Genomic DNA, 18,719 nt, shown 5'->3' on the forward strand with positions numbered 1-18,719 from the left:
TACTCTGAGTAATTTAAGAGAAGGGGCCCTCTGTTCCCTTCCTTTATGAAGCAAAACCACTTAACAAGTGAAGTTGTGTCCTAAATTACATTTACAGAAGGAAAATTTGAAGGCAGCTAGGAAACACTTACAAATGTTATTTAAGGTTTGCAAGCTTTCTAGACCCTCCCCCAGTCTTTTTAGGTAGGTGTTACCATAGATCCCCTTACAACTTTCAGCCCTGAGGGGTCTTAACTTACTTTTTTGTGGCTCTGGATGGCTGCTATGTACAGCCAAGTACCAGTTCTGACCAGCCTTAGGCTGAGAACAGTGGAAAAACAGAAAATGAATACTTTTCCTTTTTTTTTCTTTTTATGATCACCCAAATGAAATTTGGCTATATTCCCTCAACGGGAAGTTATTTTACCCCTTTCAGAATTTTTCAGCCCAGTAAGATACACATAAAACCCCCAGAAAGTAGCAGCACATTTATGTTTTTTCAGAATAAATTCTCCTTTCCCCTGCCTAATCTTAGTTCAGCAAAGCCATGTGTGTTAGCAAGAAAAAAACCCTTTTCTTTTGCAGACTCATTAACAATATTTATAAAGAGTACAAGGTCATTGTGACACTAGGCAAGCACAGGGATCTAATTAGATTACAGCACAGTCTCACAGAAAGCAAAGAAAAAAATGTAGAAATCACCAAAAGAAGTCACAAAAAAAAAAAGTCTGAGAAAAGTATGGTGCTTTAAGAGAGGCAAATTCAAATTCAAGTTATGATTAAAGAATTAACATGCTGAACAAAGTGGTTAAAAGGAGGAACAGAGTAGTAATGTTGCAATGTGGGAATGTTTTAGCTACTTTGCTTCTTATCCTTCAAACTGCATTATTTTTCCAATTTTTTGCTCTTAAAATACTTTTGATTAAGCCATTAGTATCAATAGTAGTGGTCACAACAGCCCTACAAATGTTTAACAAAGCAGGACATTTGTTTGAGGCTTCAAAAAAAAATAAAGGAGAAATATTATAAAACAGTACTATCAAAGCCTTTTTCTTAAAACAACTGCATTAACAATCTTTGAGTAACTAACCAAAACCATACTCAGCATTGTCAAATAACAGTGAGCATTTGTGCCAGGTCTGGAACAAAACAGTCCCAAACCAGCCAGGCTTGGTTTGATGCCAAGACACATGCCACATATTTTGTGGGGGACATAAGCTGCTCCTTCAGAGGTGCTGCTGCTCTGAAACCACGGGGAGTGAGGCCCTGAGGTTCCCTCAGCTCCTCTGCCCCTGGGTCCCCCTCCTGCCCCCAGGGTAGGTGACTCCCTCCGTGCTGCCCCACTCACTGGTCCAGCCGGGGGATGGCAGTGGCTCTGCTCCCAGCAGTGACACCACCCTCCTCCCCAGCTGCTGCCCAGAGGGACTTTGTAGTGCAAGTGACTACACTGGTTTATTATGGCCTCTGGGCACCTTGTAGGAAAGATCCCAGACACCTTCAGAAGCAGCAGAAATCAATGAGATCAAGTGTGAAGTGCTCAGCCAGTGAAACTCCCAACAGCTACACAGACCCCCACTGCCACCCACACCAGCACCCACACCGTGTTTTCTGCCAGGTCTTCAGGTTCAACAATCCTAAAAAGAGATGTTGATACCTCCCAGCTCTGCTACCTTGGTTTCATATCCTAACTGCAGCTTAAGGGCATGAGAATTTGAACACCAGTATATGGTTAAGAGGCCAGGCATGAGTAAGAAGGAGAACATAACGTCCTCCTTAACTGGTGGCAGTGGAGCTGCCCAGTGGGGTCCCAAGCTCTGAACAGCTCATGTAACTGGTGCTTAATTAGCTAGGGCTTGAGGGCAGGTGTGAGGGACAGTGATCTCAACTCTTGTGGCACTGCAGCTCTGAAATGTGGAATGATTCAGAAGTGAGACATGAGCCAAAGCAAATGTAGAGGCTGTAGCAGCATAATTGACATATTCAGGATGCTCTTGTGTTTCTATTGAGTCAGATGTGCTCAAAAGCCCTTTTTTTGCTTTAAGTTTTTCAAGTAAATTTAACATTAAAATGTGCTGTTCTTGTGCAGAGATATGTCAATCCCTGCAGTTTGTAAAGTAAAAAATGTTTCATGCAAACAGAAAACATAAAACTCAGTGCCAAGTTAAAGAGACTTTAGCCAGGTCCCTAGCTCCCTCCAGTCTGCACCTCATGGGAAAGTGTCTCTGCAGACAGGGAAGCCATGACTAGTGACCTGCCATGGGGCACAGAGCAGCAGCACAAGTCCTGGTAAAAGTGGTGTTCCATGTCCTTTTAAACTGATCTAAATTCTACTTCCTATTTCTGTTGCTTTCCTCCACCTGTCTGCATCTTCTCCCTGCTGATACTTGAATACTGACAGCAAGCAGGTGCCCCTCTGCCCTCCTGGCAGGTACTGGGATGCTAGCACAGGCTTGGGATGAAAGCAGCAACAAGCATTGGTGAAGTAATGAGGTTCAGAGGAGTGAAAGGACTGACCATTTGACATCATTTTACACTTCTGCAGATCAGCACCTTCAGATCTGAGCTTCTGACAGGAGGTATGCACGTGTCCTGGTGCCAAAGCAGGGCTGGTTCTAGCAAGAAGTATTTTAATTATCTCTGGGACTTCCAGATCTCTACTGAGAAATGGACATTAGTGAGATGTCTTTTGAAATTAAAGCAATAAAATTTATTGGTTTAATTACCTAAATACAGGTAGAGCAAAACCTGCTGAAGAGAGGGGACCAAAACAAGCCCAATCTGCAGGCCCAGAGATGAATTCTATATCTCACTCACTTACCTTTAGTTATTTAATGAACAGCTCTGCAGGTGCCTGTCCCCCTTGGGTAGGCCATATGTCAAGAAACATCAGCTAACCCTGTCCTAAAGGAAACTCTTCATCTCCTTTATTCCAAACAACCTGCAGCAGCCTGACAAAGGCCACAGCCAAGGCTACACAAATAAAAGGATGTGCTTTGCCGTGGGCAAGCAAATCTGTTAGCTGTGGACCTTACATACACTCGATCTTTTCCTAGCTCCACAATGAAAATGCCTCTGCTGGTTGTCCCCCTAGAGACCAGCCAACTGAGATTTCTGAGCCTGCTCTGCAAAGTGAGATCTGGTGTTGGATGTGACTTGCCCAGTGTTTCTGAGTTTGCTCTGGCACAGGCTTGTTGAAGATGGGCCAAACACATTTTCAGCTGGCTCCCTCGAAGGCCTGTATGAAGGAAATTCCTTCTCAGTTAAAAAATGAGAGAAAAGAAGAAGAAGAAAAGTATGTTCTAGTCCCCAGCTGTAATTCTTACTCATTTCCCTCCCCTCTCCCATCTCTGACATCTGCATCAAGAGTATGGGAGGTGCTGCCAGGTCAGTAGGGGGTGTCTGTGGATCCTAGGAAGGTGTCAGTGTCACACAAGCCACAAAGCAAAGGTCTCAGAACCCTCCCCACAAGCCCAGGGCAGGGTGTGGGTTTAGCCGGCACGGTCCGGAGCAGCTCAGCACCAGATTCAGCTGCTGTGCCCTCGCCGTGGTGGAGACGGGCCGGGATGTGCTCTCCCAATGCAGGGAACATCTGTCTTGTACGGGACATCCGCGCTCAGGGCATTCTGAGCCGCGACAAGCCCAGCAGAGCCCACAGAAGCAAGGGGAGGAGTTGTCCTGGGGCTCTGGGTCGGACCCTGCTCAGGTGTGACTGAGGAACCTGCAGAATGGGAAGAATTCAGAGGGGACATATTTGAGTCCTGATGCCATTCCGAGCGCTGCTTTCCCTCCCCCCTGCCCCGTCCCCACCCCACCGATCGGCCTCTTTACCATGACAAAGAGCCCGGAGGAGCGGGCCGCGGTGGATATTGCGGTCCGGGGCAGGCAATGGCCGGCTATAAAGGCCTGTCTGCGCTTCGGGGCCGCCTCAGCTCGGTGGTGGGACCTGCCCCCAGGTGGAGGTGACAGCTGGCGTGAGGGGGGATCCGCCCCTGCGGCCGCTGCCCATGTGCGCGCACTTGGCGCTGCCGCCGTGCCCCGCGTACCCCGGCGGGGCTGCCCGGGGCCACCTGGAGCTCTGCTGGAGCGCGGCGGGGGCCGCAGCACAGGCCCCCACAGCGGCCGGGCCCGCCGGACACGCCGGGCACTCTCCGCAGGCTGCGGGCAGGAGGCACACGGCAGGTAAGGCCTTGCAGCTACATCCTGGAGGTGACCCCCAGGATAACTCTGCTCCCAGGTCAGGCTCAAATGACTTTGAGCGGATTTTTCTCTTTCCCTGCCTTGGTTTTCTAGTGCGTGACCCGGGCAAAGTGCGCTGTGGTAGGCAAGGAGGAGGGGTGACCTTGGCCAGTCACACCACTCTTCCATGCTACTTTTCTTGGGTGGTTGCCAGCTGGTTTCCTAAGCCTCAAAAGAGCCGGAAAGAGTCGAGGCACTGTCAGGTCTGTTCTCCAGGCTGAAGGGCAGAGTGACAACTTGGTCTTATGGAAGTTCATGGTTCTTGGTGCGGGGATGTCTGGGCCTCCTTTTCGTTAAATGCTGTCATTTGTGCCATCGAGAGAAACAGATCCTGGAGATACTTCTTGTGGCATCCCTCATCCTCTTACAAACTCCTTGCATCCTTTATGCACTTATTAATCATGAGCCAAGGCCTGCTCTGAATCACTGGGTGCTGGAAGATCTGCTCCTTTAAATCTCGCATTATTACACTGCTTCTTTCATTTTGCCATTTTCGTCTATTTCCCTCTTATTTCTGTGCTCTGGTTGCTTTGCCTTTCCCTTTTTAACCAAAAAGTCCCAGGCGTCACCAGAGTGACCATTTTCTGTTCCTGCCATTCCTCTCCCAGTCCAGTGAGGGGCAATAGAAGAGCTGATAAGAGCGGGTTTTCGCCCAGCCCCACATCATGGTCAGCAGGGCAGCACCCTAGCAAGGTAAAAGAGTGGGAGGAGAGCCAGGTTTTGGGATGCCACTTTCAAGCTGTCAGTTGCTGTGGGAAGCTCCAGGCTCATGCAGAGTGCCTATGGCTACTCACATGTGGCTACCTGCCACGTAGCCTCTCTGCATGCTGCCTGCCCAACAAAGGCAGTGGGCAGATGGATTCTGTGTGCCCGTGTTGGGTTTGGTACATAGACTTTAACCCCATCTTCAAATGCCCTCATGCCTCTCTCAGAGAGAGCCCCGTTGCAGAAGTCAAAGCTTACAGATGTCAAGGCCTTGTGGGAGTGGGTCTGTTATAGGCTTTCATGTTCGTATTTGTTGCACTGTGGTTTGTGTTTCTTGCTTCCTCTCTCCTTTCCTCTCTTCTCATGGGAGAAGGAGCACTTTTGTCCTGAGCTCAAGCTGCACACGATACATTTCATTGGGCTTTGGGATGACAGGTCAAGCAGCAGCCTGGGGGAGCTTTAGTTCTACAGTGTCTCGCTGTGGTTCCTGTCTAACAGGAGACTTTCCTGTTTTCCAGGCCCATGTTCCCAGCATACTCATTTCTTCCCTATCAGGTTTTTACTGCACAGCCTGCAGGATCCAAGCATCCTGTGATACCACATGAAGTTTTAGCTTTCCATGCAGCCAGGTCACTGATGTTCAGCTTCCTCAAGGCTCTGCCGTCTAACCCATGCACATAACACTACAGGTCCTTGCACCTCTTCTGCTGACAGCCTTTTCCTGCTTGCAGACAGAATCCCTTTGCTGTCCTCATGGCCCCACTCCCCAGTGCTGGAAACCTGCCCCACTACACCCCTGGCTGTTCACCCAGCCCCTGCTCTGGGTGCTGTCATCTCCTAGGGACAGCAAATGGCCCAGAGCAGGCAAGCCTTGAGTGGCAGGCACCACAGAGACAGGCATGCCTCTGTCAGGAGAGTTACAAGGGGCACACTACCACAGATGTGGCCACCTTTCTGAGGTCCAACAGGACTCCAAGGCTTTTCAGTGATTGCTTAGTAGACTCTCAGCTTAGGACAGAAGAAGGAAAGGTTTTGTAGGATGGGTGGGAAGCCCATTCCTCCAGGGGACATCAGTGCTTTGCTCTGGACATGTGCTCTGGTGATTGAGGAGAGTGTCTCAGTGTCACAGCTCTCAGGGTGACTCTTAAGGAGGTTGGGAGACATTGGTTGGGCTCAGTAGTCAGAAGGTGTGTACTGAAATGGCACTGCTCCATTCACTGCACTTCCAGTAGGATGAGAGGGGATAGACCATGCAGGACAGTTTGCAGACAGAGTAGCTGGAGGAGGGAGGGATGGGCAGATTCATCATTGTAGTTAGGGGAAAGAGGAGTGACTGGTATCACAGCCCTTCAGTCAGGTTGGCCTGAGGGGTCTCAGCCTCTCTCAGACCCCAGTAATCTGGCATGTGACACATTTTCTTATTCCTGCAGCCTGAATGACTTTGCATCTTGGCAGGTTTTGTCTTCACTAGGAGCCCAGATTGTTCAGGAAACTTTTCCCTCAGGTCTTTATCTCAACTTTGCCATCAACAGAGATTCCTTAAGACATATACCAGGACAAATTAGAAGGGGCTTGAATGCCTTCCTCTGCACTCTTGAATTTTATCCCCTATGTCCCTGGTACAGGATTACTGCCTCCTTTCACCTGTTTCACATACCCACCTTTCCTCTCCCTCTCCTTTTCCGTGTGACATTCCTTTCCTTCATTCTTCTCTCACCAAAAGCCCCTCTCAGACAAATAGCTCCTTCCACCTATAGTGTCTCCAGCAGTGGCATGGTCTGTGGTGGGAGACAAAGGCAAACAGGACTGAGCCAATATCCATTGCCTGATGTTCTCCACCTGCTGCCCTCACTGTGAGCACTGGCTGCTCTGCCCCACTGTACACCCTGGTCAGAGGCTGTTTTGTCTCTGTTGAGTGCCTTGGTATTGCTGGGCAGGCAGTTCTGGGGAGCCCAGCCAGCAACCCAGAGCTATGCTTGCAGTCATGACAAGGCCTTTTTACACCACAATCAGACTGAAATATTATTGAGGCCATCTGGAGGAGGAGAGTTCACTGTGAACCAATGTGCACCACGCTTTTGCACCGCTCCCTGCCCTGACTTTTCTGCCTGGCAGAAGGGAGTCATGAAGATCCCAGGGGGACTGAGCTGGGAAGCTGCTCGCTCTCAGTGTACTTGTCTGTGCTCACAGCTCTGTGAAGAAAGGAGGGCCACACAAGCCTTTGCTTCTAAAAAGCTCCTGTCTGGTAGGCAAGGAACTCTACAGCAGGCAGGGAGCATGCTCATACCCTTACAGCTAAACATTTTGTCTCTTAGACCTTTTCTCATTTTCTTTTTATTTATAGAAGTGTCCCCAGCTTCATCCAGTTCTGGGAATTTCAGCCAATTCACACCAGATTCAGCCACCAGTCCACATTCCTCATCCTCATCCCCACAGCCTTCAGCTAAGTCTCAAAAGGGCAGAGAATATGGTGTGGAGGGGATCAGGAAGACCAAGAGCCGGACAGCTTTCTCCAAGGAGCAGCTGCTAACCCTGCACCAGCGCTTCCAGAGCCAGAAGTACCTCAGCCCCCAGCAGATCCGGGAGCTGGCTGTTGCCCTGGGGCTCACCTACAAGCAGGTGAACAGAGACTTTGACCCACAGTGTAGCAATCTCACAGTGGCTGAGTGGTCACTTAAGGGAGTGCCAGGATGGAAAGATGAGTGCCCAGCAGGGACTGAGGCGAAGGTGCCAGCTAACAGTTGCTCTCCTGCTTATTCATGCCCAGACATCAGAAGCAGTTTTGCAGATAGAGGGGTCAGTGGCACCTCATTTGGGCCTCCCAAGTCGGGGGTCAGTCAAGGGTTCTGTTACCAACACCCGTAGTAGAATTGCAAACCCAGTGATGAATATGTTGTTCACCACAAACAGTCTCTACCCTGGGCTTTGCAGCACTTCACAGATTTTTTTCATGCACTGTGAACTTCTCAGAAACCCTGGCATGCATCTATTCTCTGAATCACAGGGCTGCTGCAACATGCTGAAAGCTCTTGCTAGTGTCTCCTGGGTCTTATCTTGTCCAGTATCTAATAATGCTCCAGACTCAGCTCTGCCTGGCTGCTTGACATGTGCTCCCTCCTCCCCATGGGTGCTGCTAGGTTCACACATCACTGCCCTTTAGGGTCTCTGCTGATCTCCAGGTAGGTTGTGTGTAGTGAAATGATGCTGCCTCCAATGTTGCTTTCCTAAAGCAGGGGGGGCTGGGCAATGGGGCACAAGAGCTCGCAGTTACAAGTCCAAAATCTTGCTGAAATTTGAATCCCAGAGCTGGGCATGGTGGCCGGGGTGCCCTGCGACTAAAAAAGCTATATGTGCATTTTAAGTGCACACACTGAACTGGTTCTGTCAGGAGCAAGGCAGGTGGGACAGTCTGCTCTTTCCTTCAATCCACATCCCTGCAAAGGCTGCTTTCACAGTGCAGACACAGCCCGGGGGGAAATGGCCCAGGAATTCGCCCCAGCAAGGAGCTTTGAATTTGGGAACTGCTGGGGACAAGGAGCAAGTCTGTCCCTTCTCTGTTAGAAAACATGCAGAAACAGCGTCTTAGAAGTTTGCCTGAAGTGCGGGGGGCTTGTAGAGGTGTCGGTAAATCTGATTTACACCAGTCATTCACGTCCATGTTCAGAATGAATTCATTCGTCCCAGCTATCACTGTCTCTTGACACCGAGCCACCCCCTCCCCCATCACACAGTTGCACTAGCCACCTGCTGAGGCTGCTAGACAGACCTCTCCCCGTGGCAACACCCCCACAGGAGTTCCTAAAGGCTTTTATCTGCTGCTGCCCATGTATCTCTGCCATCTGGTCACTCCCTCTGGTTCTTCCTGCTTGTGAATTTGGTTACATTTGTTTTTCCCTCTCCTTTGCTGACATTTTCTTTGCTTTCCCTTCCCCTCCCAGGTGAAGACTTGGTTCCAGAACCGGAGGATGAAGCTGAAAAGGTGCCAGAAGCAGAGCCTGTGGAGCGAACGGGCTCAGTGTCTCACTCAAGTAAGAACACAGCACATGGCTCATCATGGCTCTTCTGTTTGGGCAGATCAGTCCCCTATTTCCTCCATGGGGGCAACTGAAGCATACGAGTGTGAGCGTACCTGGCCTTCTGGTTTGCTCAGCACAGAGGCACAGACTGGGCACCACACCATGTGTACTGGTGGTAGCCCAGCAGTGGGCTGGCTATACCACAGAAATGTTTCCAGGGAAAAGCTGTTTTCCTCTTATGTATATATGAATGTATATATGATTGTGTATCCACCCCTGAACTATGGGAACGGACATAGTTCTTCTTGTCCTCCATGCCATTGCTGCTGGTCAATAGAGAATATGAAATGTGAAGGGACAGAGCCCCAGTACATGTCAGGCCTGTGGACACCAATGGAGAAGCTCTGTGTTCTGACTCTTTACCTTCCCTTTCAGAGTGGCTTCCAGAGCGGAACTTACCTGGACGTGCACCCCAAATTCCACCAGGGCTACCCCATCACCACAGCCGGCAACGTGCAAACCATGCCTGCCCCCTGTCAGCACTATGGAGCAGGGCAGAATGCTTACACAATCCTGACCAGCGAGGATGGAGGAGTCTTTGGCAAAGGCGGGGGGACCTGCAGTGTCCAGCAGACAGTGGGCTTCATTGCTCAGCACAAAGTAGACTTTTACCACAGCTATCCTGGCAGTGTGGAATATCCAGGCTCCAAGACAGGGGATGGCTGTAATTTTCACCACTCAGCCACCATGGGGGCTCCTTTCCCAACTGCTGCCAGCCATCATCTTTATCATTCCTAAGCACTGTGGATGTGGGGTACTTGGGCAGCCAGGAATTAAATCTTATTCCCATCTCTCCTTTTGTTATTCGTGTGCTGGCCACCTCAGGGACACCTTGTAGCTAAAACCTGTTTTGGCATCCAGATGTGTGCCTGCAGACATGCAGCTGTGCAGAGACCCAAACCTGTTTGCCCAGGTACACGCACACAGAGCCCTTATTTCTGTGCCCATACATGTGCACACACACATTCCTTTCTTGATTGGCACTGACAACCAAGCTCCCTTACAGCAAAGCCCAAGATCTGTCTACACAGCTTATGCCCTGGATCTTCTTAATTATGGATTATGTAACTTGTCTAAGGGGAAGCAAAGATTCCTTTGGGAATCTCATTTCTATGTAGCACTGTACAGTTGTGTGTACATAGCACATGAAGCCAGGAGCTGTATGGAGAGGTGCTGGTCACTTACCGTTAATTGAAGTTGGAGAAGTTATCCATTTGAAGTGTAAACCATCAGTTCTGTATATCAGCCATGAGGTGAAGTGATGAAGTGTCTAATGAAGGGAGTTGTGACAAGTAGCTTGCAGAAATGCTGGTAAGATGATCTTATAAGCCCTTCCTTCTTGTCAGTATCTTTCTGTGCCTCCCCCTGAGAAAACCTAACAGTGCATTCAATTTGGCAAATAAAAAAGAGTACTTTTTAAGATGCATTATGTATTTTTATATATCTCTTTTTTCCCACTGCAATAGAGCATTGCAATATAAAAACCAGATGGAGCATAAATAGCCATAGCAATTGTATGCCATTGTTATTTGATGCTGAAACTATAAACAGAAATTTTTCTGTGTTATTAGTGGATCAGCTTCATGGCTCTTGGCAATGCCAGATATCTCGAGTCAGAAAAACAGGTGAGTAACTGTCACCCACCTTAAGAATTTCCCATATCCAGCAGTAGTGAATAGGGGGACTGTCATGGAGGTACTATAATTTCTAAACTTGTCTATGTAAGTGTCTAAGTACCTAAAACCAGATGTGTGTAGCAAAGTATATGCAGTAACAGGCCTCCAGTTCCCTGAGTCACACATTTTCCATCACTTTGATGATGACAACGAATTTCTCTTAATGCAATGAAGTAGCTGCCATGGTTAAAAAAAAAAAAAACAGCATAAAATGAAGGCAGTGATTTCTGTGACTGGAGTAATAAGAGGCATGGACTTCTATTGGCAAAGCTGATTTATGTCCCTGTGCCTCACAGCTGTTTGTTCCCTCTCCCATTCCCTCACACAGACACTCTGACTCTACTGTAAACTGTATGGTGTGCTGACTTTGGTTGTGTTCGGTAATTTTCTTCAGTATCTGGCATGGGGCTGTGTTTTGGATTTGTGCTGAGAATGGAGTTGATAATACAGAGATGTTTTCATTATTGTTGAGCAGGAATTGCACAGTGTCAAGGCCTTTTCTGCTTCTCATTATCTCCCTGACAGCAAGAAGGCCGGGGTGCACAAGGAGTTAGGAGACACAGCTGGGAAGACTGACCCCAGCTGACCAAATGGATATTCCATACCATATGGCATTGGGGTCAGTGTAGAAAACTGGGGGGAGGAAGAGGGGGACATCCAGAGTGATGGCATTTGTCTTTCTAAGGAATCATTACACAGGATGGGGGTCTGTTGTCCTGGAGGTGGCCTGCCTATGGGAAGGGGGTGAATGAATTCCTTGTTTTGCTTTGTGTGTGCGGCTTTTGCTTTACCTATTAAATGGTTTTTATCTCAATCCACGAGTTTTCTCGCTTTTAGTCTTCTGATTCTCTTCCCCATCCAGTGATGGGGTGTGATCAAGTTGAGTTGCTGCATGGTGCTTATTTACGGCCTGGCATTGAACCACAACACGTGGCCGGCATGATCTGGTAAAGATAAAAGCCTTTTGGATGGTGAGTCACGTAGTCTCGGCACAGCCCCCGCCTTCTCCTCTTGCAACCATCAAGTCGCTAAGGATGGGCAAGACTGTTCTTGAAACCAGGGGTGGGGAACAATTAAGTCCTCTGAAAAGGTGCTGGCTAGCATTGGAGGGTGGACAATAGCGGCAATTATCAAGGCTCTCACACCAGAATGAAGATATTTTTCAGTTCTTCTCAAGCCAACAGTTCTGTTTACTTACCTGAATATAACCTAAAACCTTTCCATGCCAACCCATCAAAGGCCGATGTAGGTGAAAAAAGTTGAGCTTGCAGCACGTCCTCACTAATAATTCTCTGGAAAAGGAGCCACATGTCATGCCCGGCTCCTTCAGAGATGCTTTAGGACAGGCCGGATTTTGCTGTGGAGGCTCTGGGACTGGCTTGCAGAAAGCTGTTGTCTGTAAGAACAGCAGCTGTGATCTCCCTGCTATTGACCTTCAGCAAACAGTACCAAATCTTGTGGTTTCCTCAGAGACATAATCTTTCAGAGGTAACATCCAAAGATATAGACCTTATTGTCACAGGTGGTTATGGAGTCCAAAAGCCTGCAGCAATTCCAAACAGGCAAATAAGCAGCTCCCAGGAAGGGAGATCACTGATGTCTGCTGTCTCAGGAGCTGCATTCCCAATGTTCTGTGTAAAAACAGCAGGAATGTAGCTACTGTTAGAGGGGGCCCTCAGCCCCAGCCAGCCAGAGGGACACTGGGGACTTAGTTTCTTTTCTGGTCTTTCTCTAGTATCTAAGCTATGACTTTGCTGGATCTTGGGGCTCCCCCAAAGCAGAAGTCCCCGTGTTGTAATTTGTAAAAGATTTAATGGCCTGGACACTCTCCAGCTGCTAGACAGCAGATGGACTTTTGTCAAATATGAGAAATTAATTCTAGCTTGGTTATGAAAGAGATTCTCAGATATGACCCAAGGGTACTCTTCAAAACTTTGGACAGCAGGAAGACTACATGACCCTCACAGGTTGGAAAATACTTGGGATTGTGGTTTCTTGGGGTTTTTGTTTTGGTTTGGTTATTTGATGTTGGGTTTTTTTAAATTTAGTTTGTTTTTTTTCCTTTTATTTTAATATCCAAGTGCAATGATTTAGAATAATTCATGCTTCATGACTATTCAGTATCAGCCAATATGCTGCTGCCCTCTGATGACAGGCCAGGCAAGAGAGATGTGGCAATGCTTGACTGAAAATTTCCAAAACCCTGCTAGCTCAGCATTCAGGTCATGTGGTGTTGTTAGATAGCTAAATATGCTTACGTATGCCTCTAGGAAAGAGCCTATTAACGCAAAGATCATTACTTTTATCTGCACTGGAGAGACAACTGGGGCTTGAGAGACAACTGGGGCTGTGAGCCTGTGAGCCCTTGCTCCTGGATCACTCAGAAGAAAGATGTAGCTTGTAAAACCCCTGCAGGCCACACTGACATGAAAAGCAAGGAATGAGGTTGTTTCCACTGCTCTTGGTATTTTCCCTGTGGGATAGCTGGAACCCAGTAAACTACAGAATAAAATCCTGGTCTGCATAATCTCTACCAGACCCAATTTCTTCTGTTTAGGTGGAGTTCTCTGCATCACCGGAACTACATCTGCAGCTTTTTTGTCACTGCAGATATTGTAAATGAGGAGTGTATTCCCACAAGCAGATATTGTAAATGAGGAGCGTATTCCCACAAGCTGTAATGCATATGAAGAGCTCCAAATCATCTTACAGCTTAATCCTAAAAAGATTTCCTAGCAAAGCAAATGTTTGCAGTGTGCAGAAGTCACTGTTACACAGCAGTCACGGGAAGCGGCAGTCCTAACAGAGGTGTAATGCATCCTAGCAGAAAGAGCTTTTGCTGGCATGCTTTTTCTTCCTCTAAGGAACTAATGCCAACACTTCTGCAAGGATGAGGCTGGAGGCACCTGCATCTCCACCAGTTTTGGTAGTAGTGCCCAATTACCTGTGCAGTTGTTTCACATGGTGATGTGATTCAGGCATGTGAAGGTAACAGATCACCAGCTCTGTGGAAAGACAGTCCTGATTTTTAATTCCACAGGCTCTAGAAACACTTCCTGGGCAACTGTGAGTCCTTTCCAGCCCACCTTCCAAAACTCTAAGAACAGCTGCTCCACACGCTCCCTCCAGCTACATGTGTTTGCCAAACCTGCACACAATCCAGGCTGAGCAATCAGGGGAATAACACAGCCATGAGGGAACACTCAACTTCCACAGAACACTCCCACAGTACATGGAGTAACAAACCACAACATGCAGAGCAATCATTTTCAGCCCCAGGGCTGTTTTAGCAACAATATCTGGTTTTGCAGAAAGACATCTGCCAGCAGAGTTCTGGCTATCTCCTTACCTTTGCAGCAGACCATGGAAACAAAATATACAGAGCAGCACAGGTAAACTGCAGCAGGCATTCTCTGCAACTGTTCTGCAAAGATCTGTATATTACTTCTTTAAAGACTGCATCTTAAAAGAACCCCAAAATCGTAAGCTGCTAATTCTAAAGCTGAAAGACAAGGCATAGTATGTATGACTCATTTAGGTGATTTATATGGTTCACCTTTATTTTTTTCAAATAAATTGTTGAAATACTTTTGCTAGAAAATTACCCAGAATTCATTCAATGCTACTGGGATATGAATCTCCCATCCAGATGAGAAAGAAGCTCTTGCTCTGTAATACAGAAAACCGTGTGAACCTTTTCCCCTTCTCCCGGGCCAGCTTAACCTTTTTCTCCTTTTTTAAGGTTGGCAGTCTAAACATTTTAGTGACTCATTCTTTTGTCCTTCTCTACACAGGCTCAAGCCTCTGCTCCTCTCTCCTTCCTGTACCTACTGTACCTTGCCTCAGGAGCAGAGGATTGCAGCGTTGCAACAGGAAAAGAGGGGATATGCCTTTGCACCCACACAAACAGGTTCTGTTCGGCAAAGGACCTGCAGCAGTCTGAGCCCGAGCAGTCAGCTGCCAGTTTAGCTAATTGTGCTCGGTGGGAGTACCCATTGAATTACCCCTTTTGGGCAGATGAAGGGCTTCAGTTGTGTAGTGTACTTTAAAGAACGTGGGATTAAACCTAAAGACAATTTCTGCTAGTCGGGAGTATGACTAAATAGCAACTTGGTTCTGGTTTTGTTGCAGTGCCGGAGGCAGAAGATTTTGTTACCTAGTCGCAGACTTCTGTTGCCATTTGAGGTCACCACAAGAACCCCAACAGAGCTGCATATTTATTTAGGTGGGATTCCAGACCTCCAGTTGTGACCTTCTGGAGCACCAGCAGGAGGCCCACACAATCTCCAGGACACTTTCTTTTGCTCCATCCTTTTTCAATACTTTCTTTTGAAGCACTGCTGCTCAAGGGCTAATAGAAGCACGTTACAGGACTGCACATCACTTTAAGCCAGCAGCTTGTCTAGTCGCCTGGCCCTAGAGCCTCCCCCGCCCTCCTTGCAGTAGGTTACACACCTGCCTATTAAAAACAGGCTGATAGACCTCTGTGGCTTGCTCTTTTTAAACAATTACTTGATCCCACCTCTGGGAGAAACACGGCAGAGTTATTTTTCCCCTCCCTTTCCTCAGTACTGCAGGTCTAACCTGTGTAGCACAATCACTCTCGTAGCCAGCTGTTCAAATGCAAGCTGTTGACAGCATCACAATATTAAAATAAAGTAATTTATTTTCAAGTCAAACAACTTTGTAAGAACATTAAGAACATTGAACATTTAGCAGAAAAACCAATAAAACACAACATGAATATAACATAAAACATACTTGGTAACACTGCAAAAAACAAACTTCATAACAAATTATTCAGCAACAACAAACATTGACCTCCTTTGCAGTGGAAGCTCTGCTGCAAGACACACGGGGCAAGGATCAGAGATCACCTGCTAGAGAGGCAGCAAAGAAGGTGAGACTTGAACAACAAACAGACCTTAACAACCTTTACTGTTCACAGCTGGAACATTGCACACTGGCCTCAATAAATGAGGTTCAAACTCATCAGTACCCAAAGCATCTTTGCCAAGGGTTAGCTATGAACAGACAGGCGCACTTAAATAGGAAACTAGCTCCAGGCAGCAGGGTGCTGAGCCCCCCCCCCCCCCCATTAGATAAAACAGCAGTAGTGGAGGAGGGGCAAGAAAAACAAATGAACATGACTTCAAAACCCTGGAAATCCCATGGGTGAACAAAAGAGGTGGGAGAAAAAAATACTCAAACCTGAGACTCATACCCACTCTGGGTCCCCATGGGATGCCAAGCTAACTGGCACTGATTCTGTATAGGAGAGCTCGAAAATGGTGTGACAGTGTCAGAGGGGTTCTGGAAGTTGAAGGTGTCTTCAACCTCCACACTGACATAATCTATATTGTCAAAGTAGCTGTGATAGAAGTTCATTTGCTGGCTTAATAAACCCATGGTTTGCTGAGTATTGCAGCTCGTCCCACCTTTTCCAAACAGCCCCTCATCCTCCACAGAGGGGAACGAGTACAGGTTCTGCCCATTTCCGTAAGTCTGTCCACTGCTGTAAGTCTGGTGCACGTTGGACACGGCCTGGAAGTTCCTGCTGGAACCGGCAGGGAAGACCTGGTGGAACGTGGGTGCTATATCCAGGTATGCAGCCTGATGAACCCCATTCTAGGAGACAAAGAAAGTCGTTCAGCAGTGCAGAACCACACCAATGGCCCATTCTTTCGGATGGGTCCTCTTTTCTTCTCCAGCCCCCCCCCCCCCCCCCCAAGCCGAACAATAGCGCCTTTTTCAGGCCCATTGTCCTCCCAAGAGACCAGTAATGGCAGAGATGACCGGTTAGCAATCTCCAGCTCAACATGTCCAAGAAACAACCACGCTGGGGGGGGAAACCAGCTTAAAAGAGATGCCATCGTAAGCCCTGTTACGAGGAATACAACTGGCTCGGTAATATTGAGTCCTGCGGCTCGTTTGAATTTCCAGGTTGGGCATTCTCCCCGCAGACTTGGAGGAGCCGTGACTGGTGGTGATGGGGGAGTTTACTCACCTGTGGTAAATACATCCCTTTATCCATCCACTGGCTCTCCTTTTGGCAACGCTTAAATTTCATCCGTTGATTCTGAAACCATGTTTTCACCTAAAAGTGATGCAGAAATTAATTTTTAGAAATTAATTTTTAAGAGCTTACTATACATCTTTATTTCTGCTACAATCCCATTTCTGACTTCTAATACTGTAAATAATTTCAGCAGTTAACAACACCTGCAGCAAATACAGGTGGCTGTAAAATCACAGAGCTGAGACATGAAAACTAACATTCCTATTCCTTAGATCACCACTGGATCTTTCCCGACTTCAAAAAGCCTGCCTAAAACACCAGCCAAGGCAACTGCAGGAATCAGGTTGTACAGCACCATCTCACCACTGTGTCATGGTCAGGGCTCAGGAATGGGTCGCTCCTTTAGTCAGACACAGGCAGCTGCTGAGGCAAGGACCCTTCCTTCCTCTAGGGAGAGCCCACAGTGCCACTCCGACCAGGAAAGGCCTCTTGCCTAGCAGCGCAGGTCTCTTTCTACACTCAGAAACAGCACATGTCCATGCAGAGCACTAACCTGACTCTGCACAGCCCTGCTTCGCTGCTCTGCAGGGCCTTTCGAACACCTGCACGCAGTGGGTGGATAGTGCTGGAACCAAACGTAAGACTGAGTCATAGATTTTCACACCCTCTGCTCTCTCATGTAAGAGGTAGCACTTGCAAGATAATGAAAGAAACTTCTCTCGGGTCCAAGAAAAACAAAAACCACACACTAAAAAAAACCCCAAAAACCAAACCAAAAAAAAAAACCACCAAAAAACCCCAACCAACCAACCAAAAAAACCCCCCAAAAAAGAAAAAAAAAAAAAAAGATGTTCACCTGCTTGTAGGTGAGCTGAAGAGCAGCAGCCAGCTCCCGGATCTGCTGGGGGCTGAGGTACTTCTGGCTCTGGAAGCGCTGGTGCAGGGCTTTCAGCTGCTCCTGCGAGAAGGCTGTGCGGCTCTTGCCCGTCTTCACCACACCCTTGCCTTGCGCCTTGACCTTCTGGAGGGAGGAGTGGGGAGACGGGCTCCCCGCTGCGGTGGGGCTGGTGGCGGAGTCGGGGGTGTGGTACTGCGTGAGCGTCCCGGAGCTGGAGGAAGCTGGAGACTCAACTGAGGAGAAAAGACAACTGCGGTGGGCAAAATACCTCAGGGAAGACTCAAAAAACCTTGAAAGTCCAGCTAATCGGGAGAAATTGAGATTGCGGGTGCCCTAGGGACTCGCAGCCGTGGGCGGCAGGGCACAGGTCGCCTCACGGCAGCGGAACCGCTGCGCCCCTGAGGCCCGTCCCGTGTGGGCCGAGTGGCCACGCTGGCAGCCGGCTCCCGCCCGCAGCATCGGCATCGCCTCCCAGCCCCGGGGCTCGCGGCCACTGCCAGGCCAGGGCAGCCCGATGGCTCGGCCCGCCACGTACCTGAGGGACTGGGCGTCTTGGCCGCGGGCAGCGGGAGCGCGTCCGGCGCCGGAGCCTCCTCGGTGGGCACGCCGTCCATGCTGCCTGCGGAGAGCCAGTAATAGTCCCCGTACCTGGCCGCGCCCGGGTACAGCACGTATTGCGATGGGGCTAGGTGGGCGCTCATGGCCGGGCCGGGTGCCCCTGCACCAAGCATGAGTCGAGGTGACCGCTGAGACTGCCGGCAGCCCGAGGACATACGCACCTTTGGGGGGGAGATGCTTTAAGTCCGCCCCAGCCTGGCCTTGGCTGGAGGGTATTGTCATGGCCATTGTCATGTTAAAAGTTGGTTGATTAGGGGGAAGGGACTTCGAGGGCATTCAGGAACCGGGGGAGGGCCGGGCCACCGGGCTGCGCCTGCCAGCTTGGCTGGTGGATGCCACGGCGAGGATGAGTACATCACTCCCTGCTGGGGCGTGGGAAGGAGGTCCCTGCTCGCCCCTCGGGGCAGCAGGCCCGAGAGGAGTCGCCCGGTGAGTTGGACGGAGCTGGGCAGACACCCCCACCCCCACATTTCACAGTTCTCCACCCAAACAGAGAGAATGGCCCCGGAACC

General features: G+C 48.9%; 2 protein-coding genes across 2 annotated transcripts; one reads left to right on the forward strand and one right to left on the reverse strand.

Annotated features, from left to right (window-relative positions):
- Positions 1-3,983: 3,983 nt before the first annotated feature.
- On the forward strand, positions 3,984-9,734 carry LOC136569679 (homeobox protein NANOG-like). Its single transcript, XM_066570049.1, has 4 exons — positions 3,984-4,158; positions 7,265-7,539; positions 8,859-8,948; positions 9,372-9,734. Exons 1-4 carry the CDS (start codon positions 3,984-3,986, stop codon positions 9,732-9,734), a joined length of 903 nt encoding a protein of 300 aa, XP_066426146.1.
- Positions 9,735-15,877: 6,143 nt separating this feature from the next.
- On the reverse strand, positions 15,878-18,320 carry LOC136569691 (homeobox protein NANOG-like). Its single transcript, XM_066570056.1, has 4 exons — positions 18,125-18,320; positions 17,548-17,822; positions 16,680-16,769; positions 15,878-16,300 (listed from the first exon to the last, which is right to left on the reverse strand). Exons 1-4 carry the CDS (start codon positions 18,318-18,320, stop codon positions 15,878-15,880), a joined length of 984 nt encoding a protein of 327 aa, XP_066426153.1.
- Positions 18,321-18,719: the final 399 nt, after the last annotated feature.

This window comes from Molothrus aeneus, chromosome 2 (genome assembly GCF_037042795.1).
Source record: "Molothrus aeneus isolate 106 chromosome 2, BPBGC_Maene_1.0, whole genome shotgun sequence".
NCBI classification, from domain to species: Eukaryota; Metazoa; Chordata; class Aves; order Passeriformes; family Icteridae; genus Molothrus; species Molothrus aeneus.

What these genes read in the sequence shown, in the direction of transcription:
- LOC136569679 (XM_066570049.1), top strand. Translation starts at nt 3,984, where the DNA reads ATGTGCGCGCACTTGGCGCTGCCGCCGTGCCCCGCGTACCCCGGCGGG. An exon ending in TGGGGCTCACCTACAAGCAG is followed by an intron (nt 7,540 to 8,858) that starts GTGAACAGAGAC and finishes TTCCCCTCCCAG; the next exon opens with GTGAAGACTTGGTTCCAGAA. An exon ending in GGGCTCAGTGTCTCACTCAA is followed by an intron (nt 8,949 to 9,371) that starts GTAAGAACACAG and finishes CTTCCCTTTCAG; the next exon opens with AGTGGCTTCCAGAGCGGAAC.
- LOC136569691 (XM_066570056.1), bottom strand. Translation starts at nt 18,320, where the DNA reads ATGCTTGGTGCAGGGGCACCCGGCCCGGCCATGAGCGCCCACCTAGCC. An exon ending in CAAGACGCCCAGTCCCTCAG is followed by an intron (nt 17,823 to 18,124) that starts GTACGTGGCGGG and finishes TTTTCTCCTCAG; the next exon opens with TTGAGTCTCCAGCTTCCTCC. An exon ending in AAGGGATGTATTTACCACAG is followed by an intron (nt 16,301 to 16,679) that starts GTGAGTAAACTC and finishes TTTGTCTCCTAG; the next exon opens with AATGGGGTTCATCAGGCTGC.